This window comes from Sus scrofa, chromosome 6 (genome assembly GCF_000003025.6).
Source record: "Sus scrofa isolate TJ Tabasco breed Duroc chromosome 6, Sscrofa11.1, whole genome shotgun sequence".
Taxonomy (NCBI): Eukaryota; Metazoa; Chordata; class Mammalia; order Artiodactyla; family Suidae; genus Sus; species Sus scrofa.
In genome coordinates this window covers 167,264,841-167,282,016 of record NC_010448.4, presented here as the reverse complement: position 1 = coordinate 167,282,016, position 17,176 = coordinate 167,264,841, and the positions used below count along the sequence as shown (strand labels likewise).

The following is a 17,176-nucleotide window of genomic DNA, read 5'->3' as shown; positions in this document are numbered from 1 at the left end:
GGCTGGCCCTCAGGCAGCACCTGCCCTGCAGTGGCAGAGCCTTGCGTATTTCATCTGGCCTTGCTTATCTGGACATGGGACAGAGTTAAGGGCCGGGGCTGGAGGAGCGGACCATGGGAAAATCTAGCCCAGGCCCCAGCCGTATGCAGGACGCCTCTTGCCTCGAGAAACACCTCGGTGCACCTGTCAGGAGACCAGGCCCTTGTTGAGGAGGTGAGAGAGGCAGGGACATGCCCTGTGCTCTTTTGTCCCAGAGCCTCAGACTGCCACAGTATGACCTGCCCATCCTGTGGGTGGCAGACAGAAGATGCACCCAGACACGCCAGGCTCCACTCCAGGCCCCGGGAACAGTGATGGGGCTGTCGGGTGGGCTCTGTCTCTGCCTCGAAGCCCAGCAGTCCTGCCCGCACCATGGCAGCCATGAGCAGTCCCTGCCCCCACTGGCTGGCAGCGGGCTGGCATTCTGGGAAGCGGCTTTGGTTTCTGACCCTGGCAGTCCTGCGAGTGGAGGGCAGCCCTGCCTAATGCTTCTCTCAAACCCAACCCGCGCCTTTCCAGGGGACGTTCCCTCTCTTCCCTTCCGAAGGTCAAGTCAGGATCCCTACAGGGAAGGAAGGTGGCTTCCCTAGTTCCCTCTCCCTCACTGCCATCAGCCCCATTGTGCCTGACAGCCCTGCCCATGCCCAGCCTCCAGGGATGAGGACACACCGGTGCCCACCCCACCCGGGCACTTGTCCCGGACAGTGGCACACATCCCGTGGGGTCTCTCTCCTCCCGTCGAGACTCTCGCCCCGTCCCCCTCCCCCACCCTCACCACGGAGTCCATGTACCAAGTCCTCCTGCCCCCTCACCCACTCTCCCCATAGGAATAACTGCCGTGGCACAGACAATGGCGCTGTATTGATCAGTACAATTCCTGGGCACCTCCGGCCCGTCTCCCCGGGAGCTGGGACAATGCAGCTTTGATACACAGAGGAGATTCTCAGCAGGTCCTTGGGCTGGGGGGAGCCCTCACACCCCCATTCTCCTCCCCCGCGCCCCCCGCCACACAGCTAACTCTTGCTGCTCCTTTGCACAGTGGCAACTTTCTGGGTCACTTTTGCTGGTGTCTGTCTCTCTGGCTGGCTGTGCCTGCCCCTCCCTGGCACAGACCACTCAGCCCCTCTCCCCACTTCCAGCCCTGTCTCCCAGTCTGCCTGGCACCAGAGAGGGGGCTCGACCTTCTGGAAGGTGACCGACCTGTTCTGGGGAGGAGGGGGCCGCAGGTCCCTGTGCCGCGGCCATCCCAGGGTGAGCACTTGGAGCCGAGCGCCGCGTGTCTCCTCCGCTCATTCACACCTCTGCCAGCTCCGGGCGACACTGACGCATCCCCTGCCTCTTCCACTGCCGGCTGGGCAGCATCAATTACTTTCACCTCATCTCCTCCCGAAGCTCTGCCTCCCCCTCCGTGGCCCTCCCTTTCCGGCCAGCCCTGTGCGGGTGCTCCACAGCTAGAGTGGGGCGTGGGGTTTGTTGTGCTTCTCCCTTGTTCCCAGCAAGTTATTGGAACAAAAAACACATACACACACTCACTAACGCAGGGTGAGGCAGAGCAGGCACAGGGGAGAGAGAGAGAGAGAGAACGTGCACGGCTCGCTCCCATCCTAGCTCGGGGTCTGGCGTCCAGATACTTCGGAGCACAGAGACCTGGCACTTGGTGGGCTCCCGGTAGGGTGGTTGGGTGCCACTGGGCACTAGACAGTGAGGCAGCAGGAGGAAGGAGGCACGGCCCGCCAGCCACCACCAGAGCATCTTGCATTTCTTGGCGTGCTGTGGGCTGGGGGGTGACGGGCCCTAGAGCAGTCCCCCGGGGAGCTGGGGACCCCACCCAGCCAAGAGGATGGCGTGACCTCACGAGAGAAGGGAATGCGGTAGGACCTTGGCAAACATCCGTCAGAGGCAAGCACGCTGAGTTCTGATGTAAAGGAAGCTTTCCTGGGGTTTGGTCCGTGTGGTCACCCCACTGGGAGCAGGGCAGCATGAGAATATTTTTTTCTCTTTTTAGGGCCGCATCCACAGCATATGGAGGTCCCAGGCTAGGGGTCTAATCAGAGCTGCAGCTGCCGGCCTACACCACAGCCACAGCAACGCAGGATCCAAGCCGCATCCACAACCTACACCACAGCTCACAGCCAACACTGGATCCTTACCCCAACGAGCGGGGCCAGGGATGGAACCTGCGTCCTCGCAGACACTATGTCGGGTTCTTAACCTGCTGAGCTACAAAGGGAACCCCTGATCATTTTTTTTTTTAAGGGGAAAAGGCTTTAGACTCAGACAGGCTTGGGTTCAAACCCCAGCTCTGGTAGTTCTCACTATATGAATCTCCTTAGGCAAGTCACTTTAACGTATCTGGTCTTAGTTTCTTCCTCTCTAAAATGGGAATAACATCCACCCAGCATTGAAGCTACTGAGCCTTGTTAATAACGGCCATAGATAGTAACGGGAGGTGCCCACTGAAACAGACACGGTGCTAAACTCTTCGTGTACATATATCTACCTCAATTCATCGACTCTTCCTAACAGCTCCTTGAGGGAGATGTGTTATTATGTCCATGTGGGGGGAGAGGGTGGGGACTGACCTTGGCTCAGGCAAGTCTGCTAGGAAAGGCCTCAGACCCCACTGACTGAGCCGCTCCCTGGGCCAGACTCACGCAGGTCTCCAGACACGCTCCCCTGACTTCCTGTGAGAGCCCAGACTGAGGGCCAAGGCCCTGGCTGGCCCACTGGCTCCAGGAAGGCCCAGTCACCCATGATGCCCAAATGCTCGCTTCCACCCAGGGTGGGCTCCGGGCTTTGGCTGCCCTGGCCTGGGCTGGGTGCCCGGAACAGGCAGCCCTGGCTGGACAGCTTTCTCTGGCTCTGGCCAGGGGGACAGGAGGCGGCAGCAGCCCAGCTGGGTCCTGGCCGTAATGAGGCCTCATTAGTGGGATCCAGCTGCTCCAGCCCCACTCAGGGAGGCCGGCTCCCCCAAGCCCGCCTCTGACTTTTCTTAATAAGAGTGGGCATTCTTCCAGAGGGCCAGGGAGCCTAGGGGGTTGGTTGTGCCCTGTGACTCCGAGGGAAGGTCCTGCTGAGCCCGGACTGAAAAGGGCTGGGGGTGGCAGGGCTGTAGGGAAGCTGTGTGAGGGGAGAAGAAGGCTCAGGCCCGGGTAGATGGGACCCGGGGAGGCTGAGGAGCGGAATGAGACCAAGGGGAGTGGAGAGCAGGTCCTGGGTCCAGAGAGGAAGCCTGAGGAGGGTTGGGCCTCTTCCCCTGGATCTAAATATTGTCCATTTTGCTGGGGAGGGGGTAGCTGTTGAGCTAGGATCATCTCGGATCATGGAGCTGATTAACTAAGTAAGTCATTACTCAGGCTGTCCTGGCTAGGAGAGCACCTCCTTTGCACTAGGCCTCGTATAAGGAGTGGGCCCACTGTGTGCCAGTGCCTGAGCTGAAGAGGACCTACTGTGTGTCAAACCCATCCTAGCAAAGCACCTAATATATGCCAGGTCCAGTGCTGGGAGAGCTGCCAGTGTGTGCCAGGCTTGGTGTTAAGAGAGCACCCTGGGGGTTCTAGGTCTCGAACTAGATGGGTGCTCCATGTATGCCATGTTCTGTGCCAGCCAAGGACCCAATATATGCCCAGACCCGAGCGGGGTGATCACCCACTGTAGACCTGGCACTGTGTAGGTGAATGCCCAATGTATGCCACGTCTGTACTAGTTGAGCACTTGTCCAATGCCAGGACTCGTGCTAGGTGAGTTCCCGGAACGTGACAGGCCCTCTACCAAGGGAGGGCCCAGCATGTGCCAAGGCCTGTGCTAGATGAGCTTCCAATGTGTCAAGCCCATACTAGTTGAGCACCTGCCACATGCCAGGACCTGGGCTAGGTGAGCACCCACTGTGCTCCAGGCCCTGTGATGGCTGCTGCAAACAAGAAGCAGCCAAGCCCTCTTGTCAAAGCATTATAGAACAGGTCAGGGTGGGGCAGTCCCAGGTGGCCCATGTGTTTTCAAAGCCTCCTAGCATGATTTAGATGCCCTGGCACTCAGGCCTCTAGCCCGGGTGACTCTGCTCTTATTCATCACGAGGCTTCCCAGTGGCAGAAGCAACTAAGTCCTCAAAGATGGGGGGGGGCGAGGCCAGTGAGGCTCACCGAGGCCTTTCTGCCCAAGATGCCATGCGAGTGGGGAACGGGCACACAGGAGGGACTGAGTCAGCCAGCTTGTGGACTTTGTGCGAGGCCGTGGGGTTGAAGCTGACCCCGTGGGGCTCTCCCGTCCTAGGCTCCTCTCCTCCAGCTCTGTCTCTGCTGAGCCCCAGGCAGCCCAGCCCGACATGTGTATAGTGGCACTAGGTCTCCATGAAAGAGCCCCCCCGCGTGCCCCACCTCCGGTGCCCCCAAGCATCCCAGCTGCTCCCAAGCTTGGAGGCACCCTGGCCAGCTGGGTTCCTGCACGACCCTGTCCTAGGAGCTGCTGAGGCGTGAGGGAGGCAGCTGAGCTGGTCTGGCAGAGACCATCTGGGCTGGGAGTGCGGGAGAGACACGTGCGGCAGGCATGTGGGCCTGGGCACGTGCTGGGAAGTGGACTGTCCTCCACGGGACACCTGCCACACGAAGAGCCCAGCAGAGGCTCCAATGATGACACGGGTGGACAATGAAGACCCCTGGGGACCCATGCCCTCACCCCTAAACCTGAGGCCAAGGGGGACGGAAGTGAGGAACCCATGGCAGGGGCCAGCTGCCTATTCCCAGCATCCCAGGGCACAACAGCAACAGAAGCCACAGACCTGGGATGGTCCAAATGCCAGTGGCTTACACGCATGGCCCTCAGTACCCTCTGCGCTGCCCCACCACGGCGTCGGGAGACAGCGCATCCTCAGTCATTTGCCTTGAGGGCACCACAAGCATCTGATTAAGGCCGGGGGCAGCTGCCTGGGGGCATATGCTAGCGACTAGCCCTGAATGGAGGCGGCTTTGGTTCCAGTCTAGGACCCGAGAACAGCGTAGCCCAAGGTCATTGGCAGAACTGAGAAAGAGGCTGGAACAGAATCTCGAGCAACCACTGGGGGTGCCCAGGGGACATGCTGTAAGCCTCGGACGCAGCAGTGGCGGGCAGAAGTCAAAGGTCAGAGGGCACAGAGGAAGCCAAGCCCCAGCTATCTTTAGGCACATCCTGGTGCTGGGAACAGGCGTCCCAAGGCAGCATTCCCTTCCAGAGGCAGGCTGGCCTGCTGGCCGGCAGAGCCCCGGGTCCGGGAAGCTCAGCTCCAGCAGGGATTCTGGGACATTGTGATTCATGCTCCCTGTGCTGCCACGTGGGGCCCACATCTCTTCTGTCCGCCCGCCCCAGTCCTTGCAGGGTCACTCCAGAGAAAGTAGAGCAGCCAGCAAGTACTCAGAGGACTTCTTAAGTTCCGTGGGACTCAGAGAATCTCCATGCAGGAGAGGGCAAGGCCATAGCCCACTTCCGGCAACGGGCCCTTGGCCATCCCAACACTTCCGGGAAGGGCGAGGCCATTTCCGACGCCCATCACAGCCTCTCCCCCTAGCAAGCATTCAGCTCCAGGAGACCCCTCTCTCTGCCCACACCTGAGCACTCAGAGTTCAGGGTGGCTCAGGAATACTTTGAGAAGCTTGGTTCACCCAGACTTGTTCTCATCAGGAGGGGGCCAGACCAGAGCAGGCCTGAGGGGCTGGGTGCTAGAAGGTCAGACCAGGGCAGGAGAGAGGGTCCTGGAGCACCGCGGCCAGCTTCCTCCCCCAGACCATGCCCTAGGACCAAAGACTCTTGCATCTCAGAAGGCCTCGGTGAGAGACAGGGATTGTTTGGGGAGGGCTTGGCCAATCCATCTTTCACCAAGTGAGAACATCAATAGAAGAATGGAAGAGGGGAAGGGAGGAGCCGAGGGAGGGGCCAGGCCCAGTCACTGCCTCCTCCTCTGACAGCTGCCCAGGCTCACTTCTTCCCAGGCAAGATCCCCAGAGAAGAAATGCAGTCCCTGCCCTGAGGGTGGCTTCCTGGCTCCCGATTCCAGTGCTGGCCTGTCTGGTCTATGGGTGAGCCATCCTCCCCTCACCCAGGCGCCTCTCCTATCCTGGAGCCCCTACTGGGTCAACTTCAACCCCACGGCCTCACCCCCAGTCCTCCCTCGAGCCCTCACCCAGGCCCTGCCCTTGCCAGCCGCTTCTCACCACCCCTCCTGGGCTCTGAGGTAGCTGGCAAGGAAGGGCTGTTGCTTGGGGAAGGGCAGAAGGAGTTTTTCTTTTCTTCTTTTTTTTTGTCTTTTTATGGCCGCACCCATGGCAGATGGGCATATGGAAATTTCCAGGCTAGGGGCTGAATCAGAGCTGCAGCTATCGGCCTGTGCCACAGCCACAGCAATGCCAGATCCGAGCTGTGTCTGCGACCTACACCACAGCTCACGGCAACGCCAGATCCTTAACCCATGGGACGAGCCCAGGGATCAAACCTGCAACCTCATGGATACTACTCGGGTTCGTGACTGCTGAGCCACGATGGGAACGCCAAGAAGGAGGTTTTCTGAGAGGCCTCAGGAGCGGATTCAAAGGGCAATGCTCTTTGCTACCTTTCAAAGTGGAAGAAGAGAAAAATCAGCCAGGGTCTGAGGACCCCCTGGATGAGGCATTTGCTGGATGCTCCCCACGACAGGCAGAGCACAGGGTGGAGGGGCCAGGTGTCAGCCACCAGCCATGGGACAGCCCCCCCCCGGGGGGGTGGGGAGCGGCTGTTCTCCTAGCAGGACCAACTGCAGCCTTCTCTCCCGGGTATCTTGTGATGACGGTGGGGAGTGTGTCTCCTGCCTCCCGACATGCCCTGCGAGCTCTATGGCAGGGTCTGCCCTGCTACGGGTTCGGAGCGGTGGCACCACCCAACCTGCTGGGTGGGGGCTGCCTGCGTGGGCCTGGGACAGCCCTAGCCCTCAGGAGCCTTGGCAGAGCTAAACTTGGGTTCCTGTGGAGCCTCCTAGGCCCTCCCATCAGGCGGCAGCTGACAGCGGGCCCCAGCGCGGGCGACGAGCATGTTCCCCCCACCCCGAAGTCTGGGCCCTGTACTCACCAGCATCCCTTTGGCACCTTTTCCTACCATGGTGGCGGGGGGCTGGGGGCTCTGGAGTCCCAGACCACACTCACAGGCTCTGCTTTTAGCACCTTTAGAGCACAGGCCTCAAGAGCTGGGGAGAGAGAGCAGAGAGTGAGGCGAGGACCCAGGACAGGGCAGGCGTGTGTGGCCCTCAGGGCTCCCCCAGACAGGTAGGGCAGGGCCCAGACCACCCGCTGCCAGGCCCTGCCTCCCCTCCCGCCCTGGCCCGCCCCTCTGCCAGGCCAGTTCCCCGTCCTGCTCCTGTGTCTGAAGCACCCTCCATCCAGCCCCTACCTCTCTCTCCCCCCAGTCCTTCCCCTGGATCCCTTGGTCTCCAGGCTTCCTGTCCCAATGGGCAAGGGTCTATTTTTGACTCTCCAGATGCCCAATTCTATAAAAGATAAAAAATGAACACAGAACTGGGACAGGGGCCAATTCCTTCATGGTCCGTGTGAATGGCTTCAACCTCTCCCCTGAAGGGAGTCAGCTTGGATCCATCCGTCCAGGCTCCCCAGCCTCACCCCAGCCAAGCAGTCAGGCTGGCCTTTCCCTTTCCTGGTTGCCACTCCGCTTGGGCTCCAGGGCAGCTGGGGCTGTTGTTTTGTCACTAACCTAGACCAGAAGCTCTGGGCACACCAAACACAGCAAGTGCGGGCACGCCTCCCTGCCCGCGCTCAGGCTGGCCCCTGCCCAACACCTGCCCTCCTGTTCACCAGGTAAAGTCCCACACATCCTTTTGGACCCTGCTCAAGTGTCCCTTCTCCTCCGCAGCTTTTCCCGACACTCCCCTCCCTGCACTCCAGAATGAGCAAATTGCTTCCTAGTCCGTGTTTTGTGCAGACTTCTAGACAATGTCCTAATCCACTCACATTAGACCTACTGGCTTAGGTCTGTCGACCAGGAGTTGAATGTTCCCTGAGGGCTGCATGTGTTTCAAAGGCGTCTCTGTGCCTATAGCACCTGGCACGGTGCTCAGCACGAAGGAAGTATTGGTGGAATTGAGTGGAAGGGCAAACGGGTAAGGCTGAGGCCTTGGAATGAGGGGCCAGGTCAGCGTGAGATCTCGTTAAGAAGTCTCTGAAAGATGACGAGGGGCTGGGGAGTGGGAAGGGGGCAGCAGAGAGACAGGATGCTGGTGTTCGCGGATTAATGCTGGACGGCCGCAGGTGGAAGGCGGGGGAATCACAGGAGAGGAATCAACCTTCAGGAGCCTCAGAGGATGCTCTCCTGGAAGATCCTCCGTACAGCACCCAGAACTATATCTAGTCACTTGTGATGGAACATGACGGAGGATAATGTGAGAAGAATGTGTATGCACATCAGTACGCCTGGGTCACTTCGCTGCACAGCAGAAATTGACAGAACATTGTAAATAAATGATAATAAAAAATACAAATCTTAAAAAAAAAAGAATTCTCTCATAGGAAGAAAACTCTAGGCCGGCTACACGAGGACACTAGACCTGATCCATAGGGCCTGGTCCCAGGAAGGATGGGGGCCTTCTCGGGGTCCTCCTATGGCCTGGACTCTGCTCCAAAGGCTGGTCTGGGCCACGGGGCCCCACCCGCAGCCTCCTCGGAGGCCACTGCTCACCCACAGGCCCAGGAAGTCATTGGAAGGCTAGAAACGAGGAGGAAAGGCCTGTCTTTGCCCATGCAAATCACCCCTTAGCCACCTCGGGCCTTTGCCCTGGCCACCAAGTGTCCCGCACAGCCTTGTCCCCAGGGCAGGGCCAGGCGGGGATGGCACTAGTAACTACTTCCTTTTGATTAGTCACCCAGGCTGGCCTTCCTGCCTCTGAAAGTGTCTCCTGAAGAGGTCTCTGCGCATGGCTTTGGCCTTCTGGGGACCGTCAGGAGAAGCGGGGGTCGTGCTCCCGCGGGCGATCACCCCCTTGCGCTCCTCGCTCGCCACACCTCCCCACCCTGTCGCCACACGGCCAACTCTAAAGGTGTCCCCCTTCGGCCAACACGTAAATCATGACGATGATGACAGTAATGACAGTAGATGGCATCATTAAGAGCCACCTCACAGGTCGGAAATTATGCCCTCTGATCAAGTGATCTGAGGACACTCGGTCTAGAACTCAGCCTACAGGGCATTAACCCTGAGCACTGCCAACTCAGCCCCGGTGTTCAGGATGCTTACAGATTTTAGTCGAGGAAAGATTGCTTGGTGGTGGCTTCCAGGACAATGAGGTGGGTGTAAAGCTTTGCTGCTTCTCCTGCACCTGCCATTTCTGTGAAATGGCCATCCATCCATTCAAAAAGTACCATCTGAATGCCTCCTGCAGGCCAGGCCCTCTTCTAGGGCTGGGGCATCCACATCACCCACCTGCCCCAACCCACACATGGGCCACCCCTGACAAGCAGTGGATCAGCGTCAGCTTGGCATGTGATGAAGGGCTTGGGCTCTGGGACCTAGGAGGCCAGGACCTGGCTCTGCCCCTCCCCGGGTATGTGACTTCACGCAAGTTACTTAACCTCTCTGAGCCTCAGTTTTCTCAGTCTGGAAGATGGGGCTACTCCTACTTCCTTTGTATGTTCTGAAGTTCCTGCTTCCTTTCTGACTCTACAAGTTCTCCACCTTTCCTCTCCTCCAGTCCGCTGATCTCCCCAAAGTCCCGAAGCCCGGACTCCCTCCAAGAGTTCTTCACAGCCAGCAGGATATGGCCTCAACTATTCAGCAGGCATTCCCGGCTGGCCCCAATTCAGCGCTCGTTTACTCCACAAATATTTATTTCAGGTTTCTCTGGGCCACACCTGTGCCGGGCACCGAGAACTCCCCCGTTTCTTTCCTCCTGCAGCTTACAGGCTGGGAGACCAAGTGAAACTCGTGACTCAAATAGATATAACTAAAGTCTCCAATAAAGAGTGTGAAAGTGAAAGATCCTCTTTATGAGAGTCTACACCAGGGGAGCCTGCCTTGACCAAGAGTCACCGAGGACTTTCCTGAGGAAGTGATGTTTAAGAGGCAGAGGGACTCAATTGGGCAAGAATGAGCAAGAGAAGAGGAAGAGAGATGCAAGCAAATGAAGTAGGTAGAAAGGCCATGAGGCTGGGCTCAGTTCAGGGAGGAGAAACTGATGGAGTGTGCATTCTGAAATCATCACCCTGAGATGAATGGGGAGAAAGGACAGGAGGGAGGCGAGCGTGGGAGCGAGCAAATCAATTAGGAATCGGCCGGACCAAGGATAGGGGGCTTGGCTCAGGAAGGTGACGATGGGGTGCAGAGAGGTGCACAGATTTGAGAGCAATATAGATGGTGACTTTGGTAGGACTTGGTGATGAATCGGCCTGGGGGGGGTGTGAGGCATGAGAAGGGGGCTCTCGCTTCTCTTGGTGTAACAGGAAGAAGCCAGTGCCAGACCCAGAGACAGGAATGCAGGGCTTGCTGTAGGTTTGGCGTCCGGAGAGGAGGGAAATGGGCTGGGTGAGCTGAGTCTGAGTTGCCTGTGAGCGACCCAAGGGCAGACGGCGAGAGGGCAGTCCTAGGACCCAGGCCACCTCTAGCGTCGCACTGCTCAGTCTTCTCCTCCAAACAAGACTGTCAGTTCAGACAGTTTTAAGGGGCCCTCTGGGCCAAGCCCTGGGGATGGAAAGGTGACAGGTTCTTTCTCTGCCTTCAAGGACCTCACAGTTTCTGACATAGAGGAGGAAGCACAATCTCTGTTCACTGAGATGGAGGGAGTGGAGGGGCCGTGGAAGTAGGAGAGGGCCCTTAGTTCTGCCTGGAGCCAAGGTCTGCTGCCTGCAGACACTTGTGGCCATCTGTGGCCACATGGGACTCTCCAGCCTCCCCAGAGGGTTCTCGCCTTCTCGCCTCTGCTTAGGTGCTTCCCTTTCACTTGAGCGCCCTTGTTCCCATTTCCACGTATATATACCCTTCCCTTCTTCAAAATCTGTCCCAGTGCCATTATCGTCCTCCTGAGTGCAGTTAATCTTTCCACAATACGCCCCGGTTACCCCAAAACACGATGTGTACATCTCATTAACATGCTCCCCCCACGCAGCCGTGGCAGCGCGGCAACTTGTGTCCAAATCCGCCTTCCCCACCAGCTGGAGAGACCATCCAGGACACAGGTGTGATTCTTCTGTGTCCCCAGAGCTGGGCATGAAGCCGCAGACGCAGTGCAGGCCGAGTAAGGGGGCGTCTTCTCTGCGGCCCTCAGAAACACTTGGGCATGCTCAGTGTCACCCATCAGTCCCTTCCTAGAACCAGTCCCCTCACCTACCAATCTTCTGACACTCCCTCACTTTGGGAGTCTTGAACCTCTCCGGTTCCTTCTCTCCTTCTCCACTCCTCGCCCCCAGTTTTTATCTTCTAGTGGCTGAAGCATCAGGCTTGTTTCAGCAGAGGAACACCCGGGCTTGGTGCGGGAGCTGTCCGAGAGCCGGGGACACGGCTCCTTTAAGAGTGCACCAAGGGGGCGTGGCCTGCAGAGCAGGCCCCAAAGGGGCGCGGCTTCTTTAAGAAGAGGCCGGCCGGCCGAGAGGAGGCCCTGAACCGCAGGAAGAGGCGAGGTCGCTTTCCGAGCTGCAGCACCGCCTGGAGCGCCCCGATTCCTCGAAGCGAGGCGCGTCCGCCTTAATCGGGGTGCGAGGTGGCGGGGGCGGGCGTTACATCAGCCGCCACGTGTGGGCCTCTCAGCTGGTTGTGGGGGCGGGAGCCCCGCCCCTGGTCCCCGCCGTGGAAAAGTACCGGGGTGCCCAGGTCCCGCCCATTTGCCCCGCCCCCAGGCCGGCTCCGGCCCTCGGGGGAAGCACCCCCCTCCCGCCCGGCCCCGGCCCCGGCGGCAGCTCCCGCCGGCCGTAACTGTGGGGTGCGGGGCGCCGGCTGGGGGTGGGCACCCGGGTCGGCTAGGCCCCTGCCCTCACCTGCGGCCGCCCGGGCCCGCCCTCCGCGCACCCGGAATGAAGGTTGGGGTGGGGAGGGCGTGGATTCTCCCCGGGTAGCAGTCCCCAAAGAACAGGGCGGCCGCAGCCTCTTCCCAAAGCCGGGGCTGGGAGCCGCGGACAAAGACAGTTCTAGGGCTCCGGAACTCCCGGGCGCGGCTTCCTCGGATCTGCGGGCGCGCGGGAACCCGCACTCGGCCGGCGAGTGGGCGGGCAGATAGGGAGGCAGGCCGGCTTGAGGAGCCAGACAGGCAGCCAGGCCGGCCGGCCGGGCGAGGAGATGGAGAGCAGGAGCCCGCATGCGGTGCGCAGACCCAGCCTGCCGGCCCCCGGCGCGCAGACCCACTGGCGCCTTAGACAGACGCTCTGGTTCCGGCGCTGCCTTCACATCCCAGCGCCCGCCGCCCGGGACCGAGCCGGCGTCGGCGCGCAGCTCCCCATCACCCGAGAGCCTACCCCCCCTCCGCCACCCGCCCCGCGCCGCCGTTCCCTCCCGCTTCAGCTCCTTGGTGACAGTGGTGACACCCAGACGCGCGCACCTACCCCGACCTCTCTGGCGAGACAGACATCCCCGTGCGTGCACCCATACTCTTGCCTACAGATGCCCGCATGCATGCGCGATCACACACACACACACACACACACACACACACACACACACGCTCGCTCGCTCTCTCTCTCTCTCGCTGGTTCTGGGGCTCAGCCTCGCTGAGCCACCAAACATCCAGACCCAAGGCAGGACAGTCAGAGGCTGGGGCCGCAGCGCCCCCTTCCCTCAGCCCCCTTACCATGCTGCAGCCCCCGGCCCAGGCGTGCCGGGTCCGCACCGCGGTGCGCCCAGGTGGCTTTCTTAAAGGGAAAGTTGCATCAGCCTCCCGAGGCTCAGTGCCGCCGCAAGTCTGCCCGCCCCGCCGCGCCGTTCGCCGCTCCTCCTGAGCTTGTTGTGTTTTGGTTTCGGGGAGGCGGGGGCAAAGAGTTTGGTGAAAGTTTGGAGAGTGGAGAAGGCTTGGGAGACCTAGCCAAGTCCCTCCCCTCTCTGAACTGCACCCCTGGCCGCTCTGCCATCCCCCTCCGCCCCCATCTCATCCCCACCCCCGTCCGACTTCTCAGGCTCCTCCTCCCACAGAATAAAATTGCAGTCTCTCTAGCTTTCAGATGATTGATCCCCGCGAACCCCTGGAAGTGCGCACTGCCAAGGAGCCCCCTTCTCCACCTTTGCCTCGCTGCCCTCCAGCTGGGGCCCTTGGAGGAAGCAGATGTCGTCCCCTTCGGGTAGGGCTGGAATGAAGCCAGAAGGCCGGGGCACTTGGGGGGGGGGGCTGAGGCTGGAGTTAGCCTGCCAGGCCCCCGGCCTTCTGCGCCTGCGTTCCCCCTAGAGAGAAGTCAGAGCAAATTCCATTCCCTTTGGAGCAGCGCCGCTAGGGACTGTGGGCACAGCTGGGTAAGGCCTGGGTCCTACTCCTTGGGACGCGAGGCCTGGGGGTCCTTTCTCCACTGACCCTCCCCTAAATTGGTTTGGTCAGCTCTATGCTGGCCATATTGTTACAGGGGCTGCAGATACCAACCTGGACCCCCACTTACCTCCCCAGGGAGACAGACCTGGGTTCCAGTTCCAGCTAAAGCAGAGACTTTGGCAGAGGGAGCTTTGCGGAGCCTGTTTCCTGTCCTGTAAAATGCACAAAACATATTGCTCCAGGCTGCCTTTGGGCAGCAATACTTGGCGGTTGGTGGAAAGGAGCTCCCATATTTGCTTACCTTAAGAGCCACCAGCTTTCAAGAAGAAGGGGCCTTTCGTACTGGCTGTCAGGGAACCACTGTTGCCCCCCGGCAGAGTGCCCTCTGCTCAGGGAGGGCACCAACCTGGAGAGATGGTCTCTTCTCTGCACCCTGATTCTAGCCTCACTGTCATCTGGCCAGGAAACCAGTTTTATTTGTTCCCTGGGGATAGTCAGCCTCTAAGAAGCTGATTCACACATGCGAAACTCCCACAAGATCAATTGAAGAGTGAGATTCCACGTTATTAATTTACTGTCAGAGGCACTGGGCAGTATAACAGGTGTCAGGCACAGACACTTCTTGCCAAGGCAGTTCTCAGGCTACACATGCCGTCCATTGCACAAGGCATCCCCCCCGGGCTCTGCCAACTCGGAACTTATAACCTGTTCACATTAGGGATGTAATCAGATCTGGGGAGGTCTGGAGACATTATTCTCATCAGCAAGATTATTTTCATTGTTACTTTGTTCCCAAACCTGGCAGGTATAGCATGTTTGTGATTTTTATTCTCCTGTGAACGAGTTGCAGGTGTCTTGTGTGCGCGCACTCGCCGCTCCCTGAGCAGGCTGTGGAGCCTGTGCCCCCTGCCCCCGTGGATTTGTGTAGGTGGATCTGTGTTTGTGGAGGAGTGACAGTGGGCACTGCAGCAGCTCTGTGTAGTGGTATGTATGGGTGTGCGTGCCTGGCTCTGGGTGGGGGCCGGCACGGGTGATCCAAGCCCCACCCCACCGCATAGGACGTAAATTTAATTGCTGGTCTCTCCCTCCTTCCCTCCCTCCCCCTGGGGCTTGTCAAAAAGGGCTGCCACACGGGGAAGGCGGGAGGGAGGCTGTTGAAAGAGTCCCCAGGTAGTGGAATGGGGTGAGGAAGAGGCTGAGACGATGGCAAATGGCCAACTTTCCTCCAGTAGACTGGGGGTGGGCTGGGGGCTGCGAAGAGGGCACTGAAGATCAGTGAAGCTTCTGGGACTGCCATGGCCAGGGACAGTGGGGCGTCCCCCCTCACGCTTCGGACTCCATATGAAGGGAGACAGACAGACTGCCAGATGCTCACTGCCAGTCTCCCAGAGACTGTCAAGACCTGTGGCTGGGGGTCGGGGGGAGGTGGGGGTGGAAGAAGAGGGGGGGGTGCTCAGAATTCAGTCCCCTGAGCCTCTATTCGGGAGAAAGAGTTTGGGGATTAATCTGGGGACAGGGAGGCAGCCTCACGCTTTAACCCATGCGGTGGGTAAAAGAGATTTTTCCCTGGGGTGTCTGGGCAAGTTGGAGACGTTGCCCGCGTGGGTTGTGCCAGGCAGCTGATGTAACACAAAGCATGTTTGCGTTCATCTGGAGAGATTTACAGATGTGTGTATGTTACCCACCTTGATCTAGAAAGGGCTTCAGGCAGCCACACAGTGAGTTGAGTCCCTGGGAGAAGCTTATGTGAAAAGGTTCTGGTTTGAAAAGCCGTCTCCACGAGGCAGGGACTAAAGTAGCCGTTTTTTTCCAACCAGAAGGAGGCCCCAAGGGAGGTAGGTTTGGGCCTAGCCCAGGTCAGAGCTGGGATGGCCTCCATCCCCAGCTGTGAGCTCCCGGCCCTGGGCAGCTGGCCCACGGGGTGGGAAGGGCACCGGCAGCCTGGACCACTGTGGGGAGAGGAGGGGCATTGGGCCAGAGGACCGAGAGGAGGACTGATGGGGTCAGACATCTTCGCTGGCTGGTGAGCTTCTTCCTGGGGCAGGGCAGCAAGAGGAGGGGCAGCTCGGTGGCTGGGCCCCACCCACTGCGGGCCAGGGCGTGTCTCAGGAGCTCCAGTTGCAGCGCTATTTCCTGGGAGGGCTGGGCCCGGGGTCAGATCCCCTAATGCTGACTGGTTTCACTTGTCATCATCAGCCTGCAAGATCAAGGCCTCTGCTGGGCCCCGGGGGAGTATGCTTAGGTGTAAGTCTGGTGGGATAGGATAAGACCAGACTCGCGCCGCTTCTGGAAGGCACTGTGGCAGCTGGCAGCGCTGGGCACCTTGGTGGAGGAGTGCTGAGGGGCCCTGCGGAGATGGTGGGGGAGGCTGGATGTGGCTTTGAGTTGCAGCCTGGCCTGACAGGGCGTGGAGCCCCAGCCTCAGCAGCTGGGCTCTGCTCTCAGATTCTTCCTCCCTTGAACTTGTAGTGGTCAGTGCCTGGCACCTTCCCCGCCCTGTCACAATGCAAGGGAGTGGGATAGATCGGTTCCAGACCCAAGAGCTGTCTCTGGGGCACCACGTGCCCTTCAGGCCATCCTGTTGTGCTTTCTTTGGCCCTGGTCCACGGGGACAGCATGAGCCAATTATGGGAATCGGAGCAGGGTCCAGACTGGATCCCAGCAGCTACAGGTAAAATTAGGCACACAGCTCAGAAACACTGACTTTGGCCCTGCCTGGGGTGCAGCCCTGATTTCCAGAGCATTTCAATGTTCCGATTCTTACATATCTTGGAAATCCCAAAGTCCAGAATTCCCATTGCCAGAGCCCCCAACCCTGCCGAGAACCTGAAATCCAGAGTTCTCCGCACCCAGAGCCCCCGTGTCCACCACCCAGGGGGCCTAGTGCCCAGGGGGCCTGACAACTTGACCACCTGATGTCCCTAACGTCCAGCTCACAGGGGGCCCATGTCCCACTTCACCGGAAAGGAAGCTGGAGCGGCGGGAGCGGTGGCGACCCGGTCGCTTCAGGGCAGGCATTATCTGCGGAGTGGCCCTCGAGGAAGCTGGGACGGGGTGGTGCTGGAAGCGGAGGCGATTACTTCCTCGATGGATGCTCCGTCGGCCTCCAGCCCCGCCCCCCAGTCACGTGACCCCATGTAAGTGAATGTCCATTTACTCACCCCGTCTGAGTGTGCATCCACCCTGTGCTGGGAATTGAGCCCATTTCGAGGAACTCAGCCTTGAGAGAAAAGGAATTCCTGCTCTCCTTTGTGGAATGTGAGACCGTGTCACACCCCAGTGTGGGGCAGCCCATCTCTGTAGCCAGTGTGTGGCCAAGGGCGTAGCCTTGAGAATGAAGGGTTGCGGGCCTGTGATAGGGTCGTGAGCACAGACTGTCTGCAAGTGGACATGCCTGACCGTCAGAGCGGGCCGGCCCGAGTCTCCGTCTGGCCACCCTTATCATCCCTCCTGGCTCCCTGCTTTCCTAAGGGGCGGGATGGAAGGGCTCTGCCCCAGGATCAGGCCTCCCTGTGGGAAGCAGGGGGCCGGTTCAGAGCTGGAGGCTGAAGCCGTCGAGGGACTGGAGATGCCTCCCACTGCCCCTGCCCCGCTGAACCCAGAGCCTCTTCGGATTCAGAGGAGTGGCTATAAGCGGAGCAGCCAGCACCAAAAATAGCCATCCACCCTGGGGAGGATCCTGTGACCCCCTCTTCCCAG

The 17,176-nt window shown here is 59.6% G+C and overlaps 1 protein-coding gene across 13 annotated transcripts in view; it reads right to left on the bottom strand.

Moving 5' to 3' along the window:
• Positions 1 to 14,824, bottom strand: part of SLC6A9 (solute carrier family 6 member 9) — a 34,406-nt gene extending 19,582 nt beyond the window's left edge. For 2 of the 13 annotated variants that reach the window (XM_021096812.1, XM_021096818.1), the window contains exons 1-2: positions 12,812 to 13,093; positions 7,105 to 7,219 (exon numbers count right to left, since the gene is read on the bottom strand). In XM_021096812.1, coding sequence (XP_020952471.1) covers positions 7,105 to 7,134 — 30 coding nt within the window. In that variant the 5' untranslated portion in view covers positions 7,135 to 7,219; positions 12,812 to 13,093. The other 11 variants (XM_021096816.1, XM_021096820.1, XM_021096814.1 and 8 more) reach the window with 10 other exon arrangements.